A 20,146-nucleotide genomic window follows, 5' to 3' on the forward strand; every position below is an offset into this window, starting at 1 on the left:
AGTGCCTTTGCAGTGTAATTGTTGGGCATGTGACAGAGAATGTTATGCAGGGCCATAGTAAAAGATGAGATTGGCATTGCTCTGTAAACACAATTGATTGAATAACTTCCTGTTGTGTTGCTGTCACCTTGCTTGGTCATTCAGGTGTATTGACTCAAGAACATGTTTGTGTGTCAGTAATATTTGTCTTTCTTTTCTAGCCAAGACCTGTCTTCTTTCCTTGATATAATATTACCTGAACACTGGTACTGCTCTAGCACAAATTCTACTCTAGTATTTGTCAACATTGCTAACAGCTGTTTCAAAACAGCCACTTGTATTTCCAATTATTACCCAACCCAATCAAAAACTCCATCTGAATGCTTGCCTCTTCTGCAGGGATTGAACTAGACACAGTCACCAACAATATTTGCTATTTGCTCTCAACTTCTTAGATCACTTGCTTCCTGGTTGACGAGGCCTTTCTAGAGTTACAATAGACTTACAAAGTTTATCTGCAATTCTGGAACAGTGAAGAGTGTCACCAATTCATTCAATTATCAGCCATATGAATAAATTGATAGCTTCATGATCACTTACTGATGCCATCTAATTTCACAACTAAAGTGTATTCATATGCATTATAAGTGTTATGGTGGGATTTGTTAACCCATCATGTGGTTTTCTACTAATTTAATAACAGGACCAGTTCAATGTTTCAAAATCTGTGGATGTGACAAAATAATTTGAAATACTGCAATAGACAATTATAATGCTAAAAAAAAATTAAACAAGTGTCAACTCCACACAAATTCATGATTTATTGAAAATAAAAAAAAACAAAATAATTGAAGTGACAAAGCTGTATATTTTATACACGAGTTATTAGATCAGGTTACATTTTTTCATATATTAGAAGGTGGCCACAAGTTGTACAGGTCTTCTTGTACACATCCTCCTCTTCAACATAAGCTTCAGGGCCATATTCGTGTTGGTGTGCAGCTGATTCCTTTTTCCACAGACTACTCCTCACAGCTCGGCGAAGCTCTACAGACAGGTAAGACCTAATTACACAGGCTTAAAAGCCTCATAACTGTAGGAAAGATGCAAACTGCTGATGCTTTATGAACTGTAAATAAATCATGAATTGCCAACTATTATGGAATTTCTGCTATTATTTCCAAAATGAAGAGCAAAGCAAGTTTTAAATGTTGAGGGCATTATTTGTTCTAATATCATCCATATTAAAACTGTAACAAAGTAGTGATGGGAAACTTGATTTTATTAACTTGATTTATTTGCTAGAATTCCTTTTCTTAGATAAAATTGCAGTTAACTAGCATGCAGCATTCCACACTATATTCACAAGCTTCTGATGACCTGGTGCCTAGGTACAGATTTCATTACTACTGTGGGATATGGAGGTTAATCTAAGCTCACTCACCTTTCACTTTTTTATCAAACTTCTTTTGCTTCATCTTCTCTCTGTTCTCTTGCCGTGTTTCTTTGGCCTGTTGCAAAGCTTCTTCACTACCCCACACTTCTAGGGACCGTCTTATTACCTGGAAACAGAAGCAGAATGATGAGCAATTGCTCTCCTGCTTGTTTAATGAAGATATTAGGATATTAAAGTTGTGGCAGCATTTTAAAGAATGAATAGTTTGAGGAGAGGGGTATGGATAAGGTTTCTATAGCAAAAGGTGCCGAATTCTATTCATTTACATGGGTGTAGTTGTAATGACACATCTAAGGTAATTTATTAACAGTCCTTGTGGAAAGTATACCACTTTCCACAGGGATCACTCCCTCAGTGATTCTCTTGTCCATTCATCCCTCCTCCCTCCTCCCTTCTCTGGCATATATCCCTGCAAATGACAGAAATGCTACACCTGCCCATTCACCTCCATTTATGGCCCTAAACAGTCCTTGAACATTTCACCTGCGAATTTGATGGGGGTCATCTAAGTTTGGTGCTCCCAACCTCAGTGGACTACATCAACATCCAGTTCGTTGATACAGATGACAAACAACAACAGACCAAGTACCGATCCCTGCGACTCTCCACTAATCACAGGACTCCAGTCGGAGAGGCAACCATTGCTACCACTCTCTGGCTTCTACAAAGCCAATGTCTAATCCAACTTAGTATCTCATCTTGAATGCCAAGTAACTAAACCTTCTTGACCAGCCCCCCATGCAGGACCTTGTCTAAAGTCCCAGTAGACGTCCACTGCCTTGCCTTCATCAACTTTCCTGGTAATATCCTTGGAAAAACTCCATAAAACTGATTAGACATGACCTACCATGCACAAAGTCACGCTGGCTGACTATCCCTAATCAATTGCTGTCTGTCTAAATAACTGGTCTCTCAGAATATCTTCCAATAACTTGCCCACCTTTGATGTCAGGCTCATTGGCCGATAATTTCCTGGTTTATTCTTATGACCTTTCTTAAACACAGAACATTTAGCTATCTTCCAATCCTCTGGGACCTCACCTGTCACTAAGGATGATTTAAATATCTCTTCTAGGGCCCCAACAATTTCTGCATTTGCCTCTTACAGGGTTCAAGGGAACACTTTTTCAGGACCTGGAGATTTGTCTCCCCTGATTTGCCTCAAGACAGCAAATACCTCCTCCTCTAATCCGTCTAGGGTCTATGACCGCACTGCTGCTTTGCGTCACTTCTATAGACCACGTCCATCTACATAAATACGTATACAAAAATCCATTTAAGATCTCCCCCCCATCTGTTTAGGCTCCACGCATAGACCAATTTTGACCCTTGCAATCCTTTTGTTCCAACACATCTATAGAAGCTCTTGGGACTCTCTTTCACCTATTCCTGGTATAGCAACCTCGTGCCTTCTTTTAGCCCTCCAGACTTAACTCTTGTATTATCTTGCATTTATTATACTCAGGTACCTCATTTGTTCTTACCTGCCTATACCTGCTATGCACCTCATTTTTCTTTCTTAATCAGGGCCTCAATACCTCTCAAACCAAGGTTCCCTAAACTTGTTATCCTTGGCTTTTATTCTGACAGGCACATACAAGCTTTGTACTCTCAAAAATTCACTTTTGAAGGCCTCCCACTTATCAAGTACATCTTTGCTAGAAAGCTGCTTGTCCCAATCACACATGCCCAATCCTTTCTGATACCATCTTTTGGCAATCTAGAATCTCAACCAGAGGACCAGTCAAATCCTTTTCCATTATTACCTTGAAACTAATAGCATGATCACTAGATGCAAAATATTCCCTTACACAAACTTCTGTCATCTGCCCTGTCTCATTCCCTAATAGGAGATCAAGCTTTGCACACTCTCTCTTTTTGGGACTTCTGTGTAATAATTAAGGAAACTTACCTGAAAATATTTGACAAACTATCTCATCTAATCCTTTTACAGTATGGGAGTCCCAGCCAACATGTGGAAGGTTAAAATCACCTACTATCACAACCTTATGTTTCTTGCAACCGTCTGCGATCTCTTTACAGATTTGTTCCTCTAAATCCCGCAGACTATTGGGTAGTTTATAATATAGTCCCATTAACGTGGTCCTACATTGCTTATTCCTCAGTTCCATCCATAAGGTCTCACTAGATGAGTTCTCTAGTCTGTCTTGACTGAGCACTGCTGTGAATCTCAGAAATATTTAATTAAATTAGCAAATCTTACATGAATAAGACAAGGTAAACATCCATTTACCTGAACTGATTTTAATACGATAGCTATGATCAAGCACAGCTTCAGCTCAAATTAGAATTTTTTATATGACAAGCATAAATTTGTTCTCTTTGGAAATTAGCAGCTTGGGGCCCCTCCACCATATCCAGAAAATGGGTTTTGTGCATTGTGTTTCTTTGCAGAGTAAACAATATATAATATACTGACCTGGAGCCTCAGATAAAGTTTCATTTCACCCCATTGAGTATTGTGTGGGTTTTTCCTTAAAATATATCTGAGGGGAGGAGCTCTCTGGTCAAAGTCACAGTCCTTAAGCAGAAATTCCTGCTTTGCATCTGTTCGGGTAATTAGTTTGTGTTTCTCTTCATTATCTCTGTGATTAAATCAGAAAAGTTGTTAATGGTGGTTTTGGTTGGTGGTGGAAGTATCTAAAGTTTACCCTTTTGCAACAGATCAAACCAAAGCCCCAAGAATAAATGAGTATGAATGACTGCATCAGGTTTTCCTCCAGGATTGCCCCATATTTTGCTGCATTCATTTTACCCTCTACCTTCACAAGTCTACCAGGGCCTGTGGTGAAGCATCACCACAGCATGATGCAACCACCAACATGCTTCACAGTAGGGGTGCTGTGTTTTTGTTGATGTGCAGTGTATGGCTTACCCCAAACATAGCATTTAATCTGATGGCCAAACAATCAACTTTGGTTTAATCAGACCATACAATCTTCTTCCAACTGAATTCAGAGTCTCCATGCCTTCTGACAAACTTTAGCCAAAATTTCATACAACACACACAAAATGCTGGTGGAACACAGCAGGCCAGGCAGCATCTATAGGGAGAAGCACTGTCGACGTTTCGGGCTGAGACCCTTCGTCAGGACTCACTGAAAGGAAAGATACTAAGAGATTTGAAAGTAGTTGGTGGGGGGGGGGGATATGCAAAATGATAGAAGAAGACCAGAGGGGGTGGGATGAAGCCAAGAATTGGATAGGTGATTGGCTAAAGTGATACAGAGCTGGAGAAGGGAAAGGATCATAGATCGGGAGGCCTCGGGAAGGGGAGGAGCACCAGAGAGAAATGGAGAACAAGCAGGGTGATGAGCAGAGAGTGAAAAAAAAACAAACTAAATATGTCAGGGATGGGGTAAGAAGGGAGGAGGGGCATTAACGGAAGTTAGAGAAGTCAATGTTAATGCCATCAGGTTGGAGGCTACCCAGCAGGTATATAAGGTGTTCCTCCAAACTGAATGTGGCTTCATCTTGACTGTAGAGGAGGCCATGGATAGACATATCAGAATGGGAATGGGACGTGGAATTAAAATGTATGGCCACTGGGAGATCCTGCTTTCCCTGGCGGACCGAGCGTAGGTGTTCAGCGAAACGGTCTCCTAGTCTGCGTAGGCTCTCGCCAGTATATAAAAGGCCACACCAGGAGCACCGGATGCAGTAGACCACACCAGCCGACTCACAGGTGACGTGTCGCCTCACCTGGAAGGACTGTCTGGGGCCCTGAATGGTGGTGAGGAAAAAAGTGTAAGGGCAGGTGTAGCACTTGTTCCACTTACAGGGATGGGGGGGGAGGGGATAAGTGGACAAGGGAGTTGCATAGGGAGCGATCCCTGCAGAAAGCAGAAAAAGGTGGGAGGGAAAGATGTGCTTGGTGGTGGGATCCTGTTGGAGGTGACGGAAGTTACAGAGAATTATATGTTGGACCTGGAGGCTGGTGGGGTGGTAGGTGAGGACAAGGGGAACCCTATCCCAAGTGGGGTGGTGGGCAGATTTGCGGGAAATGGGAGAGATGCATTTGAGAGCAGAGTTGATGGTGGAAGAAGGGAAGCCCCTTTGTTTAAAAAAGGAAGACATCTCCTTCGTCCTGGAATGAAAAGCCTCATCCTGAGAAAAAAAGGAAGACATCTCCTTCATCCTGGAATGAAAAACCTCATCCTGAGAACAGATGCGGCGGAGACGGAGGAATTGTGAGAAGGGGATAGCATTTTTGCAAGGGTGGGAAGAGGAATAGTCCAGGTAGCTGTGAGAGTCTGTAGGCTTACAGTAGATATCAGTAGATAGGCCATCTCCAGAGATGGAGACAGAAAGATCAAGAAAGGGGAGGGAGGTGTCGGGAATGGACCAGGTAAATTTGAGGGCAGGGTGAAAATTGGAGGCAAAGTTAATAAAGTTGACGAGCTCAGCATGCGTGCAGGAGGCAGCGCCAATGCAGTCATCAATGTAGCGAGGGAAAAGAGGGGGATGGATACCCGTATAGACTTGGAACATGGACTGTTCCACAAAGCCAACAAAAAGGCAGGCATAACTGGAACCCATACCCATACCCATGGCTACACCCTTGGTTTAGAGGAAGTGGGAGGAGCCAAAGGAGAGATTATTGAGAGTAAGAACTAATTCTGCTAGACAGAGGAGAGTGGTGGTAGAAGGGAATTGGTTAGGTCTGAAATCCAAAAAGAAGTGAAGAGCTTTGAGACTGGGTGGGGGAAGGAGGTATATAGGGACTGGACGTCCATGGTGAAAATAAGGCAGTGGGGGCCAGAGAACTTAAAATCTTTGAAAAAATTCAAAGTGTGAGAAGTGACATGAAGATAGGTGGGAAGAGATTGAACAAGGGATAAGACAGTGTCAAGGTGTGCAGAAATGAGTTTGGTGGGGCAGGAGCAAGCTGAGACAATAGGTCTACCTGGACAGGCAGGTTTGTGGATCTTGGGTAGGAGGTAGAAACAGGAAGTGCAGGGTCTGGGAACTGAGGTTGGTGGCAGTGGATGGGAGATCCCCAGAGCTGATAAGGTTGGTGATGGTATAGGAGACAGTGGCCTGGTGCTCCTTAGTGGGGTCATGATCAAGGGGTAAACAAGAGGAGGTATCAGAGTTGTCGCTGTGCCTTGGCCAGGTAGAGGTTAGTACTCCAGACAACAACAGCTCCCCCCCTTATCAGCAGGTTTTATAGTGAGGTTGGGATTGGTGCGGAGGGAGCAGAGAGCAGAGAGTTCGGAAGGTGTGAGGTTGGAATTGGAACAGGGTGTGGTGAAGTCGAGACGGTTGATGTCCCGTTGGCAATTAGCAATAAAAAGATCCAGAGCAGGCAGAAGACCAGAGTAGGGTGTCCATGAAGAGGAGTGTTGAAGAAGGGAGAAAGGGTCATCAGTGGGGGTGGGAGAGTCCTTGCCAAAGAAGTATGCTCGGAGACAGAGCCGGCAGAAGAAGAATTCAGTGTCATGGCGTACGCTGAACTCGCTGAGGTGTGGGCTAAGGGGAACAAAGCTGAGGCCCTTACTGAGGACAGCGCTCTGCCTCAGAGAGTTGAAGGTCAAAGGGAATGGTAAAGACCCAGCACGGATGAGAGATAGGATCAGAGGGGGGAGGGAGGCTGGTAGTGTCGGTGGAGAGAGAAGGGTTGGGGTGAGAGGAAATGGAGCCTCTGAGGGCCCAGGAGCTGACAATGGGATCTGAGGGAGAGGGGATTGCAGAACGGTGGTGGGGGAAGGGGGAGAGACAGGAGACACAATCGCAGCATGTGAAGACCCAGCCTGGCGTTCAAAGCTGGAGTCGCAGTCAGTGGTTGCGCAATCGCTTTGAAGCTGTCCATGGTCATTGGAACACGTGGTGATGGTGCTGGAGTCCCTTGTCCACTCGTGTCCCTCCCCCATCCCTTCCCACCGATCTCCCTCCTGGCACTTATCCTTGTAAGCGGAACAAGTGTTACACCTGCCCTTACACTTGCTCCCTCACCCAGACAATTCCCAGGGCCCCAGACAATCCTTCCAGGTGGGGCGACACTTCACCTGTGAGTCGGCTGGTGTGGTATACTACGTCTGGTGCTCCCGGTGTGGCTTTTTATATATTGGTGAGACCCGACGCAGACTAGGAGACCGTTTCACTGAACGCCTACGCTCGGCCTGCCAGAAAAAGCAGGATCTCCCAGTGGCAACACATTTTAATTCCACGTCCCATTCCCATTCTGATATGTCTATCCATGGCATCCTCTACTGTCAAGGTGAAGCCACATTCAGTTTGGAGGAACACCTTATATACCTGCTGGGTAGCCTCCAACCTGATGGCATGAACATTGACTTCTCTAACTTCCATTAATGCCCCTCCTCCCCTTCTTACCCCATCCCTGACATATTTAGTTGTTTGTTTTTTTTTCACTCTCTGCCCATCACCCTGCTTGTTCTCCATTTCTCTCTGGTGCTCCTGGTGTGGCCTTTTATATACTGGCGAGAGCCTACGCAGTCTGGGAGACCATTTCGCTGAACACCTACGCTCGGTCTGCCAGAGAAAGCAGGATCTCCCAGTGGCCATACATTTTAATTCCACGTCCCATTCCCATTCTGATATGTCTATCCATGGCCTCCTCTACAGTCAAGATGAAGCCACATTCAGTTTGGAGGAACACCTTATATACCTGCTGGGTAGCCTCCAACCTGATGGCATTAACACTGACTTCTCTAACTTCCGTTAATGCCCCTCCTCCCCTTCTTACCCCATCCCTGACATATTTAGTTGTTTGTTTTCTTTCACTCTCTGCCCATCACCCTGCTTGTTCTCCATTTCTCTCTGGTGCTCCTCCCCTTCCCGAGGCCTCCCGATCTATGATCCTTTCCCTTCTCCAGCTCTGTATCACTTTAGCCAATCACCTATCCAACTCTTGGCTTCATCCCACCCCCTCTGGTCTTCTTCTATCATTTTGCATATCCCCCCCCCCCCCCCAACTACTTTCAAATCTCTTAGTATCTTTCCTTTCAGTGAGTCCTGACGAAGGGTCTCAGCCCGAAACGTCAACAGTGCTTCTTCCTATAGATGCTGTCTGGCCTGCTGTGTTCCACCAGCATTTTGTGCGAGTTGTTTGAATTTCCAGCATCTGCAGATTTCCTTGTGTTTGCTGCCAAAACTTTATGTTTTTTTCCCTCCATTAATGGCTTTCTCTTTGCCACTGTCCCATAAAGCTGTGACTGGTGAAGAGCCCTGGCCACAGTTGTTGTATACACAGTCTCTCCCATTTCAGCCACTGAAACTTGTAATTCCTCCAGAGATGTCACGGGTCTCTTGGTGGCCTCCCTTACTAGTCCCCTTCTTGCTCAGTCACTCAGTTTTTGAGGATGGCCTGCTCCAGGCAGATTTACAGCTGTGCCATATTCTTTCCACTTCTTGATGATTGACTTAACTATACTCCGAAGGAATATTCAGTGACTTGGAACTTTTGTTGTATCCATCTCCTAAGTTGTGCTTTTCAACAACCTTTTTGCAGAGTTGCTTAAAGTGATCTTTTGTCTTCATGGTATAGTTTTTGCCGGGATACTGACTCACCAGCAGTTGGACCTTCCAGATACAGGTGAAACACCTTGACTGCACACAAGGTGATGTCCATTTAACAAATTATCTGACTTCTAAAATCAATTGGCTGCACCAGGGATGACTTGGTGTGTCATATTAAAGTGGGATGAATACTTAAGCAATCAATTATTTTGTGTCTCACTTGTAATTAATTTAGATCACTTTGTAGAAACCTGTTTTCACATTGACATGGAATGGTCACTTTCTGTTGATCTGTGTCAAAAAGCCAAATTAAATCCACTGTGATTCAATGTTGTAAAACAATAAAACATGAAAACTTCTGGGGGGAGGGAAGGGGTGAATATATTTTTTAAAAAAGGCATTGCATTTTGTTATTTCTGTAAAATACTAATTCATATAACATTTTACCAACCTTTTCATTCTAAAAGGTTCATTTTACTTAATTTTTTAAGTATCTCAATGTCAAAGAGAGTTAAATTATTAAAATCCTTCACGGCTTTTACAGTCACTAAATCAGGATGGAGATCCACCTACTGGCTGCCAAATCTTTCAGAGGCCAATTTAGGATCCGAATATAGGAATAAAATGCCTGTTCAATAAAATCATGAATCGGGCTTTTCTCCCAAACACTTTTTTTGGAACTTAGACCCTGATTCCATGCATCTCAGCCAGTTGAAACATCCTCAATCTACCACTGATAAGCTCCATAAGAATTGTCTGTTTTAATGAGATCATTTCTCATTCTTCTAACTTTCAGGCACACGTTCCCAATAAAATTGTAGTCTAGCACTATTGCTTTTGTGTTCAAATCTTGCAATAAAGACCAACATCACAATTGTTTTCCTATTTGCTCTGTTCCTGATTGTTAACTTTCCGTGATCCATATATAGAGACACTGAACAGCATCTTACCATTTTTTAAAATCTTTCTACCAAAGTGGATATGTAACAATTTTTTTTCATTATATTCCATGATCTCACCTATTCACTATCTGAAATCTCCTCGAAGCCTCTGCCATGGCCATATGACCAAACAATTTTATCAACAGCAATTGTGTTAGAATATACTTGGCCCCCTCAATCTGAATTTGTGAAAGATACTGTGAACTGCTGGGGGTCTAGCACCAGAAGTCATAAACCACCCAACCAGAAAAGGAGTGTTTATTCATATATTAATCAATCAATAATCTTTCCCCGTATATTACATGGAGTGTAGACAGGTTATAAATGCCATGAAAATTAGCTTTCTGCAGCAACAGTACAGCACATTAATGGGAGGGGTATGGAAGGCTATGTACCAGGTGCAGGTTGATGGGACAAGGCAGATTAAATAGTTTGGCCTGGACTAGATGGGCTGAAGGGTCTGTTTTCGTGCTGTATGACTATATTGATCCTAATTCCATGTACTTTAATTTTGTTTGATAACTATGCGTGACACTTTATCAAAGACCTTCTGCAAGTTCAAATACACCACGTGCACTGATCCCCTTTTATCTGTTCTGCTAGTTATAATGTAAAAAATCTGTAAAAGACCTTTGATTAATACTGTCATTTCATGATTTCATGTTGACCCTGCCCAAATATTACTAATTTATAGGTTAATATCAACATTAATTTTTCCAAAACCTTTTTTAAACTAATACAAATTCCTGCAGTTGCTCAATGATCTAGAATGTTATTGTTTACTACTTGCAGCTGACTTTTTGCAATTTTTCTCTTGAAGGAAGGAAACAGCGGAAAATTAAATAAAAATCTTATTCCTCAATCTTATTTTTCCTTCTGTCTGTAAGGGACCCACCTTAGCTTTTGCTTTCTCTATATCTGTAATAGCCTTTGTTTACAGGTTTATTTTTGATAGAACTCAACAAAAGTGCTTCAACTTTTTGATCTGCACCTACCAACGTTTCTACCACTCTGTTTCTTAACTCCACCAAAACTGACTCCCCTTCTTGATTTGCTGGGCCAAGATCTTCTATCTCTACCATATTTATCCCACCCTTTATTATTAGAGGTCCTACTCTTCCTTTTTACTCTTCAGACATTGGTTAATTTGCAATTATATGTCTATCTTTTAATACCTATTTATTTATACTTGGACCATGAATAAGTCTACCCATTTATCTGAGTACATGTAGTGTTTAATAGAGTGCCTTTCTGTCCCTTGTTTTTAAACTGTTACTTCCTCATGTCCAAGTGATTGGCTTTTAATTGACCTAGTAAGAAATTCAATAGTAAGCTACTATCCATGGTTCAGCTTTTCTCAGGCTATTGCAGATTGGCAATAAATAGTAGTCTTGCCAGTGAAGTTCACAGCCAAAAAAATATATAAACTTCCCATCTTTGGAATATAAATAATAAATTAGTTAATAGCCAGAGTATTTCTGATTATATTAAATTTACTCTGTGGGGTAACACACCCCTTCAAATCTACAGAAGCCATTATATTCTTCTATTTGTTCCTGCAGTCAGTCCTCTACAGTTTCCGTGCATCAAAATACTCAATTTTCATGTTATATATGAATACTTCCTCCCACAAAAACATAGCATTCCCACACCCCAGTGATAAACCAATAATACCTGCAGTTGTCACAGACAGGAAGATCAAAGTGACTGCTGAGAAATGAATCCATGAACTCTTTGCCACATTCTTCACAGAATAAGTAATCAAATTCCATAACAGGTCCTGTGAGACAGATTCACATTTTGAGCGAGACACGATGGTATTCTGAAATGGTAGCCTGTACCTGGGCAATAAAAAGGTACTGAGAATATGTGTCTTTTGGGTGCAAACATGAGGACTTGACTTCAATTTACAATATCCCCACCAACACAGGGGTTCCTGGCCAGTGACTTCTCACAATGGCAAAGAAATATTTAGGATTGCGTGGAGAATTCAGGTTTGTTTTATTGGGAGTACACCAGCACAACAGAAAGAGTGTATTGCTTCTCAAACAACTCTCTCACATGCTTCAACAGACACCTCTTGCCCCATCCTTGGTACAGTCACACTAGCCACTGGCCACATCAGCCAAGGAAATGGGTTTAGGATATCCTAAATCCTGAGGTATAAAATGGAATACTTGCTCCAATATAGAGATAATACTGTGCAAACCTCAGTACTTCATGAGGTAATGTAACATTTCATTTAAATAATCTCTAATAGCATTTTAGAACATTAGAGCTAAATATACCTGGTTGATGTACAACTTTATTTACTTCCTGTATCTCTTCCTGCTCCTCTTCCAAAAAGAATCCTCCTCCTGTATCTACTATTTTGGATTCGGGCTTTAGAATGTTGCTACCTGTAAATGAGAAAGACAAATATAACAACCTATAGGACAAATCATAATATTGAACACTGTATTGGACAATATCTGCTCACACATGCAGATCACTCAAACTTCAATTTTATTATCATACATGTCATCACACACAACTGAGATACGTTTTCTGTAGGCATACTTAGCAAATCTATACAGTAACTGTAAAGATCAGGAACTGTAAAAAAATGGTGCAAATGCAGATAAGTAACTTAGCAACACATAACGAGCATACTGCAATTCCCAAATGGCAGGAAATCTCTCTGTTTTTGTCTCAATTCTGATTATAAACATGGAACAGACTCAGGACCATCTTGTCTAGCCAAGATATTGCAAATAAGATGGCAATATCTGGGAAAAGATACAGAAAGCTTTGTAAATCTAACATCATTTGGACTACGGTCTGCTGGATTTTCCTTTTCCAGGTAACACACCAATACATTTTAGTTCACTTATTTTTGGGTGTTATATAGTGATATAATCCATTTTCCAGTTAACCTAGTAAGTTTTGAGATTAGAAACAAGCCCCTACTAAGTGAAAGGACCTCAAAAAGTAGTACTAGGTAAGCTTCAGGGACTGTGGGAACCAGTGCTCCAGTCTGCTAAAAAGAGCTTACACTGAGACAGATACTGAAACATCAGCATTTCTGCACAATAAGGCTTGCAAACCAATGGTGTACTCACTTGTGCCAACAGGAGTGTAAGGCCTGCTTGCCAGTCTGGCTTGCCTCAGAAGCAGTGCTCGCTGCCGGTTCCGCTCAATCTTGGCCAGCATATAGGGAGCCAAGTGTCTTTTCTGGTTTGCCTTTGCCTCTCCTTCCCCTTCTGGAGAGACTGATGATCCACCTTTCCCCTCCAAATCCATGCCTTGTAAATGGAAGCCTTATTTTGTCTTAATACTGTAACCAGCTGAAAAGAGTATTTTGAAATAAAGGTCAAATGATGAGAAAAATCAACACTTATGACATTTACAAGAGCAAAGCTTACAACAAAGCTCATTTAATTGATAAGCAAAACGTTCATTTTTAAAACGATGCCTGGAAACACCAAAGGCACTGTGTTGTTTGTGTAACAGTTCAGAACTAGCATAGTTGGAGGGGGATACAATTGCTGTGGTTGTTTTCAACCAAGGCCAGAAAAAATCCCCCAAAACCATCCACAGGAAACACAGAAAAGGAAGGAGTGATTTATCGCAACAAAAACAAAGGCAAGCTATACTAAGATTCCTGTTGATAACTATTTTTGAACAGTAGATTTAGTTTAGTTTTCTGACATGGTCCACTTTCTGTGGCAGTCACATCAGTTCATTAGCCTCTCATCAGGTGAATTGAATATGCAAGATGTTCAGGCCAAAGTTCTGATCTCATCAAGATCTGAGAAGGTGGAAAGTGGAAAGGATAATAAATGACAATGGACAAGACATACTACCTATGAAACGAGGAAGAAAATTGGGTTGTTTTCTCTATAGCAGCAGAAGCTGAGGAGAGATCTGAAGATCTGACAGGTTTATAAGATTATGAGTGGCATAGAGTAGGCAGACTATTTTTTTTGCCAGGTTTGAAATATCTAATACCAGAAGGCATGCATTTAAGGTGAGAGGAGGTCATTTTAAAGGAGATGTGAGAGGCAAGTTCTGTTTTTCCTCTTCGCACAGAGAGTTTTAGGTGCTCAGATTTTTGGGAGTGTTTAGTTAGGCACATGAATATAAGGAAAATGGAAGGATGTCAACATTGTGTAGGCAGAAGAGAGGAGTTTAGTTTTCCATTTAAATATTCATTAAATTGATTTTGCACAGTATTGTTAGCCAAGGGCCTGTTCCTGCACTGTACTGTTCTATGCAAAAGGGTGATAAAAGGAAAAATACAACAGAAATTATGAGCAAACCTAATTGAGAAAGGTTGTTTTCCATATCTAAAACCTTTTCTACATACATTTAGTATATAGCATGTAATATCCATAGACTAGTGAATTATTACTGAAACAAGCCATTAAATGTAAATATTTATATTTGAGATCTACTACATAGGAATCCTCATCCATGTAGAGACTCCAAATGAAAAATTCATACGTGCGGAAGATATCCAAAGAGGAGTTAGTGGTCAATGAGTTTGAGGAGCAAGGAAGACAGCCTTCCCCACCCCCACCCCCCAGGAATACAGTGCTTTCAGATGCTAACAGTCAGGAGTGAATTGTACATATTGAGGTCTTGTGCTTTGCTCCAAAAAGAAAAAGGAAAAAGTCCACAGGAGCCAGGGACTTGATTGAATGTGAAAGTTGAGAAATATTTATTGTAGGGTATTTGAAAGTCAGAGGAAGGTGTCTGCAGTTTTAAGTAACTGAAACTTGTAAGATTTATTGCCTCCCAATACTGGAACTATCATTTTTACTGAATGGGTGCAGGAATACTGGGCATTCTACAAGGGGACAATCAAAATCAATGACATATAGTGATACTGTGGACCCACTAGCAATTCCAGGAAGCATAAAGAACTTGTTTACTCCAAATGCAGTGTGATAATAGAAGAGGAACAGGAAAGGATTGCAGATGTGTGTGCAGCAAACATGAATAACAGAGAACTACTTCGATGGCAGAATGATACAGACTAGGTGGCACAGTAATAACATAGCTTGAATATAGCTACTACAATCTCCAGTTATCTTGCACTTCCCTGCCACTGCACCAAGAGTTTTCTCTGTCAAGGTCATGTAGTAGATCAAGTGCAACAGTCACCTTGCATTAAAATAAACTGTACAGTCATTTTCTACAGCATAAAATTCACCAGCTGGAACATCAGGGTTGTCAATCCTCCCTGAGTCACAATGAAAATTCAATCCATCAAGAGATAAAATGAACATGATATTCATACCTTGTGGCACATCTTAGAAGAAAATGGATCTGCACTATACATTGTACATGTTTTTTCCACCTGGCAAAACCTTCATCAATCAAGAGATTGTACAGAATTTTTCCCAAGTTTGAATGTTCTCAGAAATTCACCACCATTCTGTCTGCTCAGGCAAGAACACACATTAATTCTAAGCAGGAGATCTACCATAGGCCTTATCTTGTACAACCTATGGGCAGCAAGTAATTATACCAATCTTTTTCTCAATCTTCCTTATCGTAATATTGCACCTCATCTCCAACAGGTTTCCTCTTAGAAAGGAGTTAGCTGATAGGACATATGGTTTCTGCAGCACACAAGATGCTGGAAGTAGCACAGCAGTTAGCAAGATAGTATTATAGCTTAGGGTGTCCGAATTCGGTGTTCAATTCTGGCATCATCTGTAGTCCACACTGTGGAATGCATGGGTTTTCTCCAGGAGCTCCAGTTTCCTCCCACATTCCAAAGACATACCAGTTAGTAGGTTAATTGGTCATTGTGAATTGTCCTGTGGTTAAGTCTGGGGTTGCCGGGCAGTGTGGCTTGAAGGGCCATAAAGGGCTATTCTAAGGTGTATCCCAATAAATAAATAAATAAATAAATCGTTTCTCAAGACAAATGAACATTTGACATTTCAGGTCAAGGCCCTTCATCTTGACCTTCAGCTGCAATCCTGAAGCAAAATTATCCTGAGACCAGGGCAAGATGGTTTCTACATATGTGCACATGCAAAGGCAGAGTTCCAAATGACACTGATGCCTTTAATGAAACAGACGAAAAGATTGGTCCTGTATTAAACATTCAGATTCTCCCCCAACCATTAAATGGAACCAATGTCGAAATCAAGAACAATGAGTCATTTCAAAATCTGTCATTTCTCAACAAGTGAAGGAATCACTGAAGAAATTCGCCGTCACGAGTGTATCACAATAGCCTTCTGACATCTGTAATCCTGACGCTTCCAGACAAATAATCACACTCAAGAGTTCCATTAAATGACTTAATTAATATTTGCATATACCAATTAGTTAACATGCACTGTTACATTTACTTTCTGTTACTAACTGGGTTATTACCCACACACTTGCAAACTGGCCTGCTTCATGACAAGCTGTTTTCTCAACTCTGTCTCAGGCTGACTGTCTTTTCCTTGCAATTACTGATCCAAGGATACATTCTTTCACATACTCTCCAGATGCCTCCTGTTTTCCATACATTGTATTTTAAGACTACAAATTCATTCTTATTTCCAGATAAGTATGTTTTTCCAACTTCTTCCCCTATCATCTCTACTAAACATGAGTGAATCTCTTAGTTTTACAGTCCATCAGTTAAACAGACAAGGTACATCTGCACAGATTATTCAAAGTTACTCCATGTTTCTCATAGCCCAAAGTCTGAATATTCAAACTCAAAAACACAAGAAAATCTGCAGATCCTGGAATTCCAAGATGCTGGAGAAACTCAGCAGGTCAGGCAGCATCTATGGAAATGAATAAACAGTTGACGTTTCAGGCCAAGACCCTTCATCAGGAAGTCAGAGTAAGAAGGTGGTGGGGAGTGGAGGAAGATGTACAAGATGGTAGGTGTTAAGTAAAAAGTAAGCGGGAGGAGCACCAGAGGGAAGTGATGGGCAGATGTGAGAAAGGGAAACAGGAACAGGGAACGGTGAAGGTGGGAGGGAGGGCATTTATCATGTGAGAGAAATTGACATTCTTGCTATCGGTTGGAGGCTACCCAGGGTGGAATATCAGGTGCGCTAAAGGATGGGAGAAGGGCCTGCACACCATGTCTCAACTGATAGACCAAATAGCCTCTGAATGGAATTTTATTCATAGATATATGACCAAGTGCGAGATACACAAGTATAAGGAGACTCTACACAAGAAATCTTACCTACATTAACGTACCCAGTCAACTCTTTGACTAGAGAAGTTTCACTCCTAGCGCCTTTTTGGATTAAATTCTATCCACAGACACTGCCCAAGGTGCAGAACTCCTTCAGCAGATTTGTTTGTTGCTCCAGACTGTTGCCCAAAGTTAGCTTCAGAAACACCACCTTATCTTCTGTCTAGACAAATTACACACCTCAGGACAGAATACTGAAGTCAGTAATTTCAGAAAACCAGTCTTATCCGACCAGTTCCCTCCACTCCTTCCTCCCTCTACAATTCACAGCATGCTTTTGTCATTCCACCAGTTTCGACAAAAAATTCAAAGTAAATTTATTATCAAAGTATGTATACCATATACCACCATGAGATTTATTTTCTTGCAGCCACCCACAGGAAAACAAAGAAATACAACAGAATACATGAAAAACCATACACAACAAAAGCAGAGTTCCTGAAAGTGAGTCTACAGGTTATGTAGTCAGTTCAGTGTTGAGGTGAGTGAAGGAAACCAATGAGTGAATTGAATTGACTTTATTACTTACATCCTTCATATATATGAGTAAAAATCTTTGTTACATCTCTGACTAAATGTGCAATTTATAATAAAGATTATGTACAACAGGATGGTCGCTGGTATTTCTTTCAAGGGGAATAGACTATAAAAACAAGGAGATAATGCTGAATCTTTATGAGAGACTAGTCAGGCTACACTGGAGTATTGTCGACAGTTTTGGGCCCCATAACTCAGAAGGGATGTGTGGGCATTGGACAGAATCCAGAGGTGGTTCACGAGGATTATTCCAGGAATGAAGGGGTTAACATATGAGGAGAGTTTGGCAGCTTTGGGCCTGTACTTATTGGAATTTAAAGGAATGCATGGGGATCTCATTGAAATCTACCGGATGTTGAAAGAACTAGATAAGGTGGATGTGGAGAGGATATTTTCTCTGGTGGAGGTATCCAGAACTAGACAACACAACCTCAAAATTGAGGGATAACCTTTTAGAACAGAGTAAGGGGAATTTTTTTTAAGCCAGAGTAGAGAATCTTTGGAATGCTCTGGCACAGACTGTGGTGGAGGACAAGTCTGTACGTATACTTAAGGTGGAAGTTGATGATTCCCTGATGAGTCAGGGAATCAAAGGATATGGTGAGAAGGCAGGTGTATGGGGTTGAGTGGGATCCGGGATCAACCATGATAGAATGGTGGAGCAGACTCGATGGGCTGAATGGCCTAATTCTGCTCCTATGTCTTATGATCCCCGTACATTGCCAGCACCATCTTTTAAGATCTTTGAGCTGAACAACTAACCATCATTTCTCTCTACACAGACGCCACCTGATCCGTTCTTTCTTTCTTTCTTTTTACAATATTTTTAATTCATAAGAAAAAAGATTTACAGAGTGCAACACATAGATACATCTCAACATAACTTGTGTACATTCATATATTGTAATAAAATTGATCAAAATGTTATTGCATAACACATAAAGGTATACCACTCTATAATCAAAAATTTAAAGATAGGTCATACATCATAAAAGAAATTTTTTTATATATAAAAAAAGTCAACCCCTACCAACTACCAAAGAAAAAAGCTGATGGATGACAATGGATAATTAGAAAAAAAACATATTCACTTAAGAAGAGAAGATAAAAATATACATAAAAGTCTGTGCACTGTTAAACTTTATAAATTGGAAAAGTAATTTAGGAAAGGTCCCTAAATATCATAAAAAGATTGTTTTGAATTTAAGACTGAGCAGCAGATCTTTTCTAAATTTAAATACGACATAATATCACGTAGCCATTGAAGATGTGTAGGAGGGGTAGACTCCTTCCATTTAAGCAAGATTGCTCTTCTTGCTAAAAGAGAGGTAAAAACTAAAACCTGTAGGTTAGGAGTATTTAAAGTTATATCTTCATTTGCAATAATACCAAACAAGGCAGTAAGGGGATTTGGGTCAAATTGGACCCTAAAAAGTTGAGAGAAGGTATGAAATACTTTCCGCTAAAACTTTTCAATTGTAGGGCAAAACCAAAACATGTGAATTAAAGAGGCATCAGCAGAGTTGCATTTATTACAATGTGGAGAAACATTCGGGGAAAAACTAGAGAACTTCTGTTTAGAAATGTAAGCTCTATGAACCACTTTAAATTGTAGAAGAGAATGACGAGCACAGAAAGATGATTCATTAACCCGTTTAAGAATTTTATTCCATCTATCATCAGAAATCTGACAATTTAGGTCATCCTCCCAAGCTTTTTTTATTTTATCTAAGAAGTCTTGTCTAGAATCAATCAACAAGTTATAGATACCGGTAATAGAACCATTAACAAAAGGTTTTAAATTTAAAAGATCGTCCAGTAAATTTTTATCAGGACCTATAGGAAAAGTAGCTAATTGGAAACGTAGAAAATCTCTAATTTGAAGGTATCTGTAAAAATGTGATTTTGGGAATGCAAATTTATTTGACAATTAGTCAACTGAAGCAAGAGATCCTGAGATAAACAGGTCCCAAAAGCACTTAATACCTACATCCGTTCAATATCTTTTGCATTTTGTTTTTAAAACAAAGAGAATCAATGAAACACATATGACTAATGCAACAGACATAGAATTCCAAAAGGCCATTTGGCACACCAACTCAATGTAATACGAGGGGTGATTGATAAGTTCATGGACTAAGGTAGGCGTTGTCAATTTTAGAAAAACTAGCACATTTATTTTTCAGCATAGTCCCCTCCTACATCTACACACTTAGTCCAGCGGTTGTGGAGCATACGGATCCCTTCTTTGTAGAAGTCGGCGTCTTGGACCTCCAGAAAGCGGTTCGAAGCAGGGGTGATTGATAAGTTTGTGGCCTAAGGTAGAAGGAGGTGAATTATACTGCTCTTGTTACATGCACGTGCAGTTCAGCTCTGAATGGTTCTGCAATAAGTTTGAAGTTAATAACTCATCTCCCTCTACCTTAGGCCACAAACTTACCAATCACCCCTCGTAACACACAAAAAACTTTGGAGGAGCTTGGCAGGTCAGGCAGCATCTACGGAAATGAATAAACCTCA

General features: G+C 40.8%; 2 protein-coding genes across 4 annotated transcripts in view; both read right to left on the minus strand.

Moving 5' to 3' along the window:
• Window positions 1-781: 781 nt before the first annotated feature.
• xpa (xeroderma pigmentosum, complementation group A) overlaps window positions 782-20,146 on the minus strand; it is a 30,739-nt gene continuing 11,374 nt past the window's right edge. For all 3 annotated transcript variants that reach the window (XM_059970029.1, XM_059970028.1, XM_059970030.1), the window contains exons 3-8: window positions 12,981-13,205; window positions 12,168-12,278; window positions 11,554-11,659; window positions 3,876-4,041; window positions 1,424-1,541; window positions 782-1,026 (exon numbers count right to left, since the gene is read on the minus strand). In XM_059970029.1, coding sequence (XP_059826012.1) covers window positions 875-1,026; window positions 1,424-1,541; window positions 3,876-4,041; window positions 11,554-11,659; window positions 12,168-12,278; window positions 12,981-13,161 — 834 coding nt within the window. In that variant the 5' untranslated portion in view covers window positions 13,162-13,205 and the 3' untranslated portion in view covers window positions 782-874. The remainder of the gene's footprint in view (window positions 1,027-1,423; window positions 1,542-3,875; window positions 4,042-11,553; window positions 11,660-12,167; window positions 12,279-12,980; window positions 13,206-20,146) is intronic.
• On the minus strand, window positions 4,676-8,144 carry LOC132393706 (uncharacterized). The gene is made up of 2 exons (XM_059969110.1): window positions 5,609-8,144; window positions 4,676-5,557 (listed from the first exon to the last, which is right to left on the minus strand). The coding sequence occupies exons 1-2, from the start codon at window positions 6,005-6,007 to the stop codon at window positions 4,835-4,837; spliced, it is 1,122 nt and encodes a 373-aa protein (XP_059825093.1). The 5' UTR covers window positions 6,008-8,144; the 3' UTR covers window positions 4,676-4,834.

Source organism: Hypanus sabinus, chromosome 5 (genome assembly GCF_030144855.1).
Source record: "Hypanus sabinus isolate sHypSab1 chromosome 5, sHypSab1.hap1, whole genome shotgun sequence".
Taxonomy (NCBI): domain Eukaryota; kingdom Metazoa; phylum Chordata; class Chondrichthyes; order Myliobatiformes; family Dasyatidae; genus Hypanus; species Hypanus sabinus.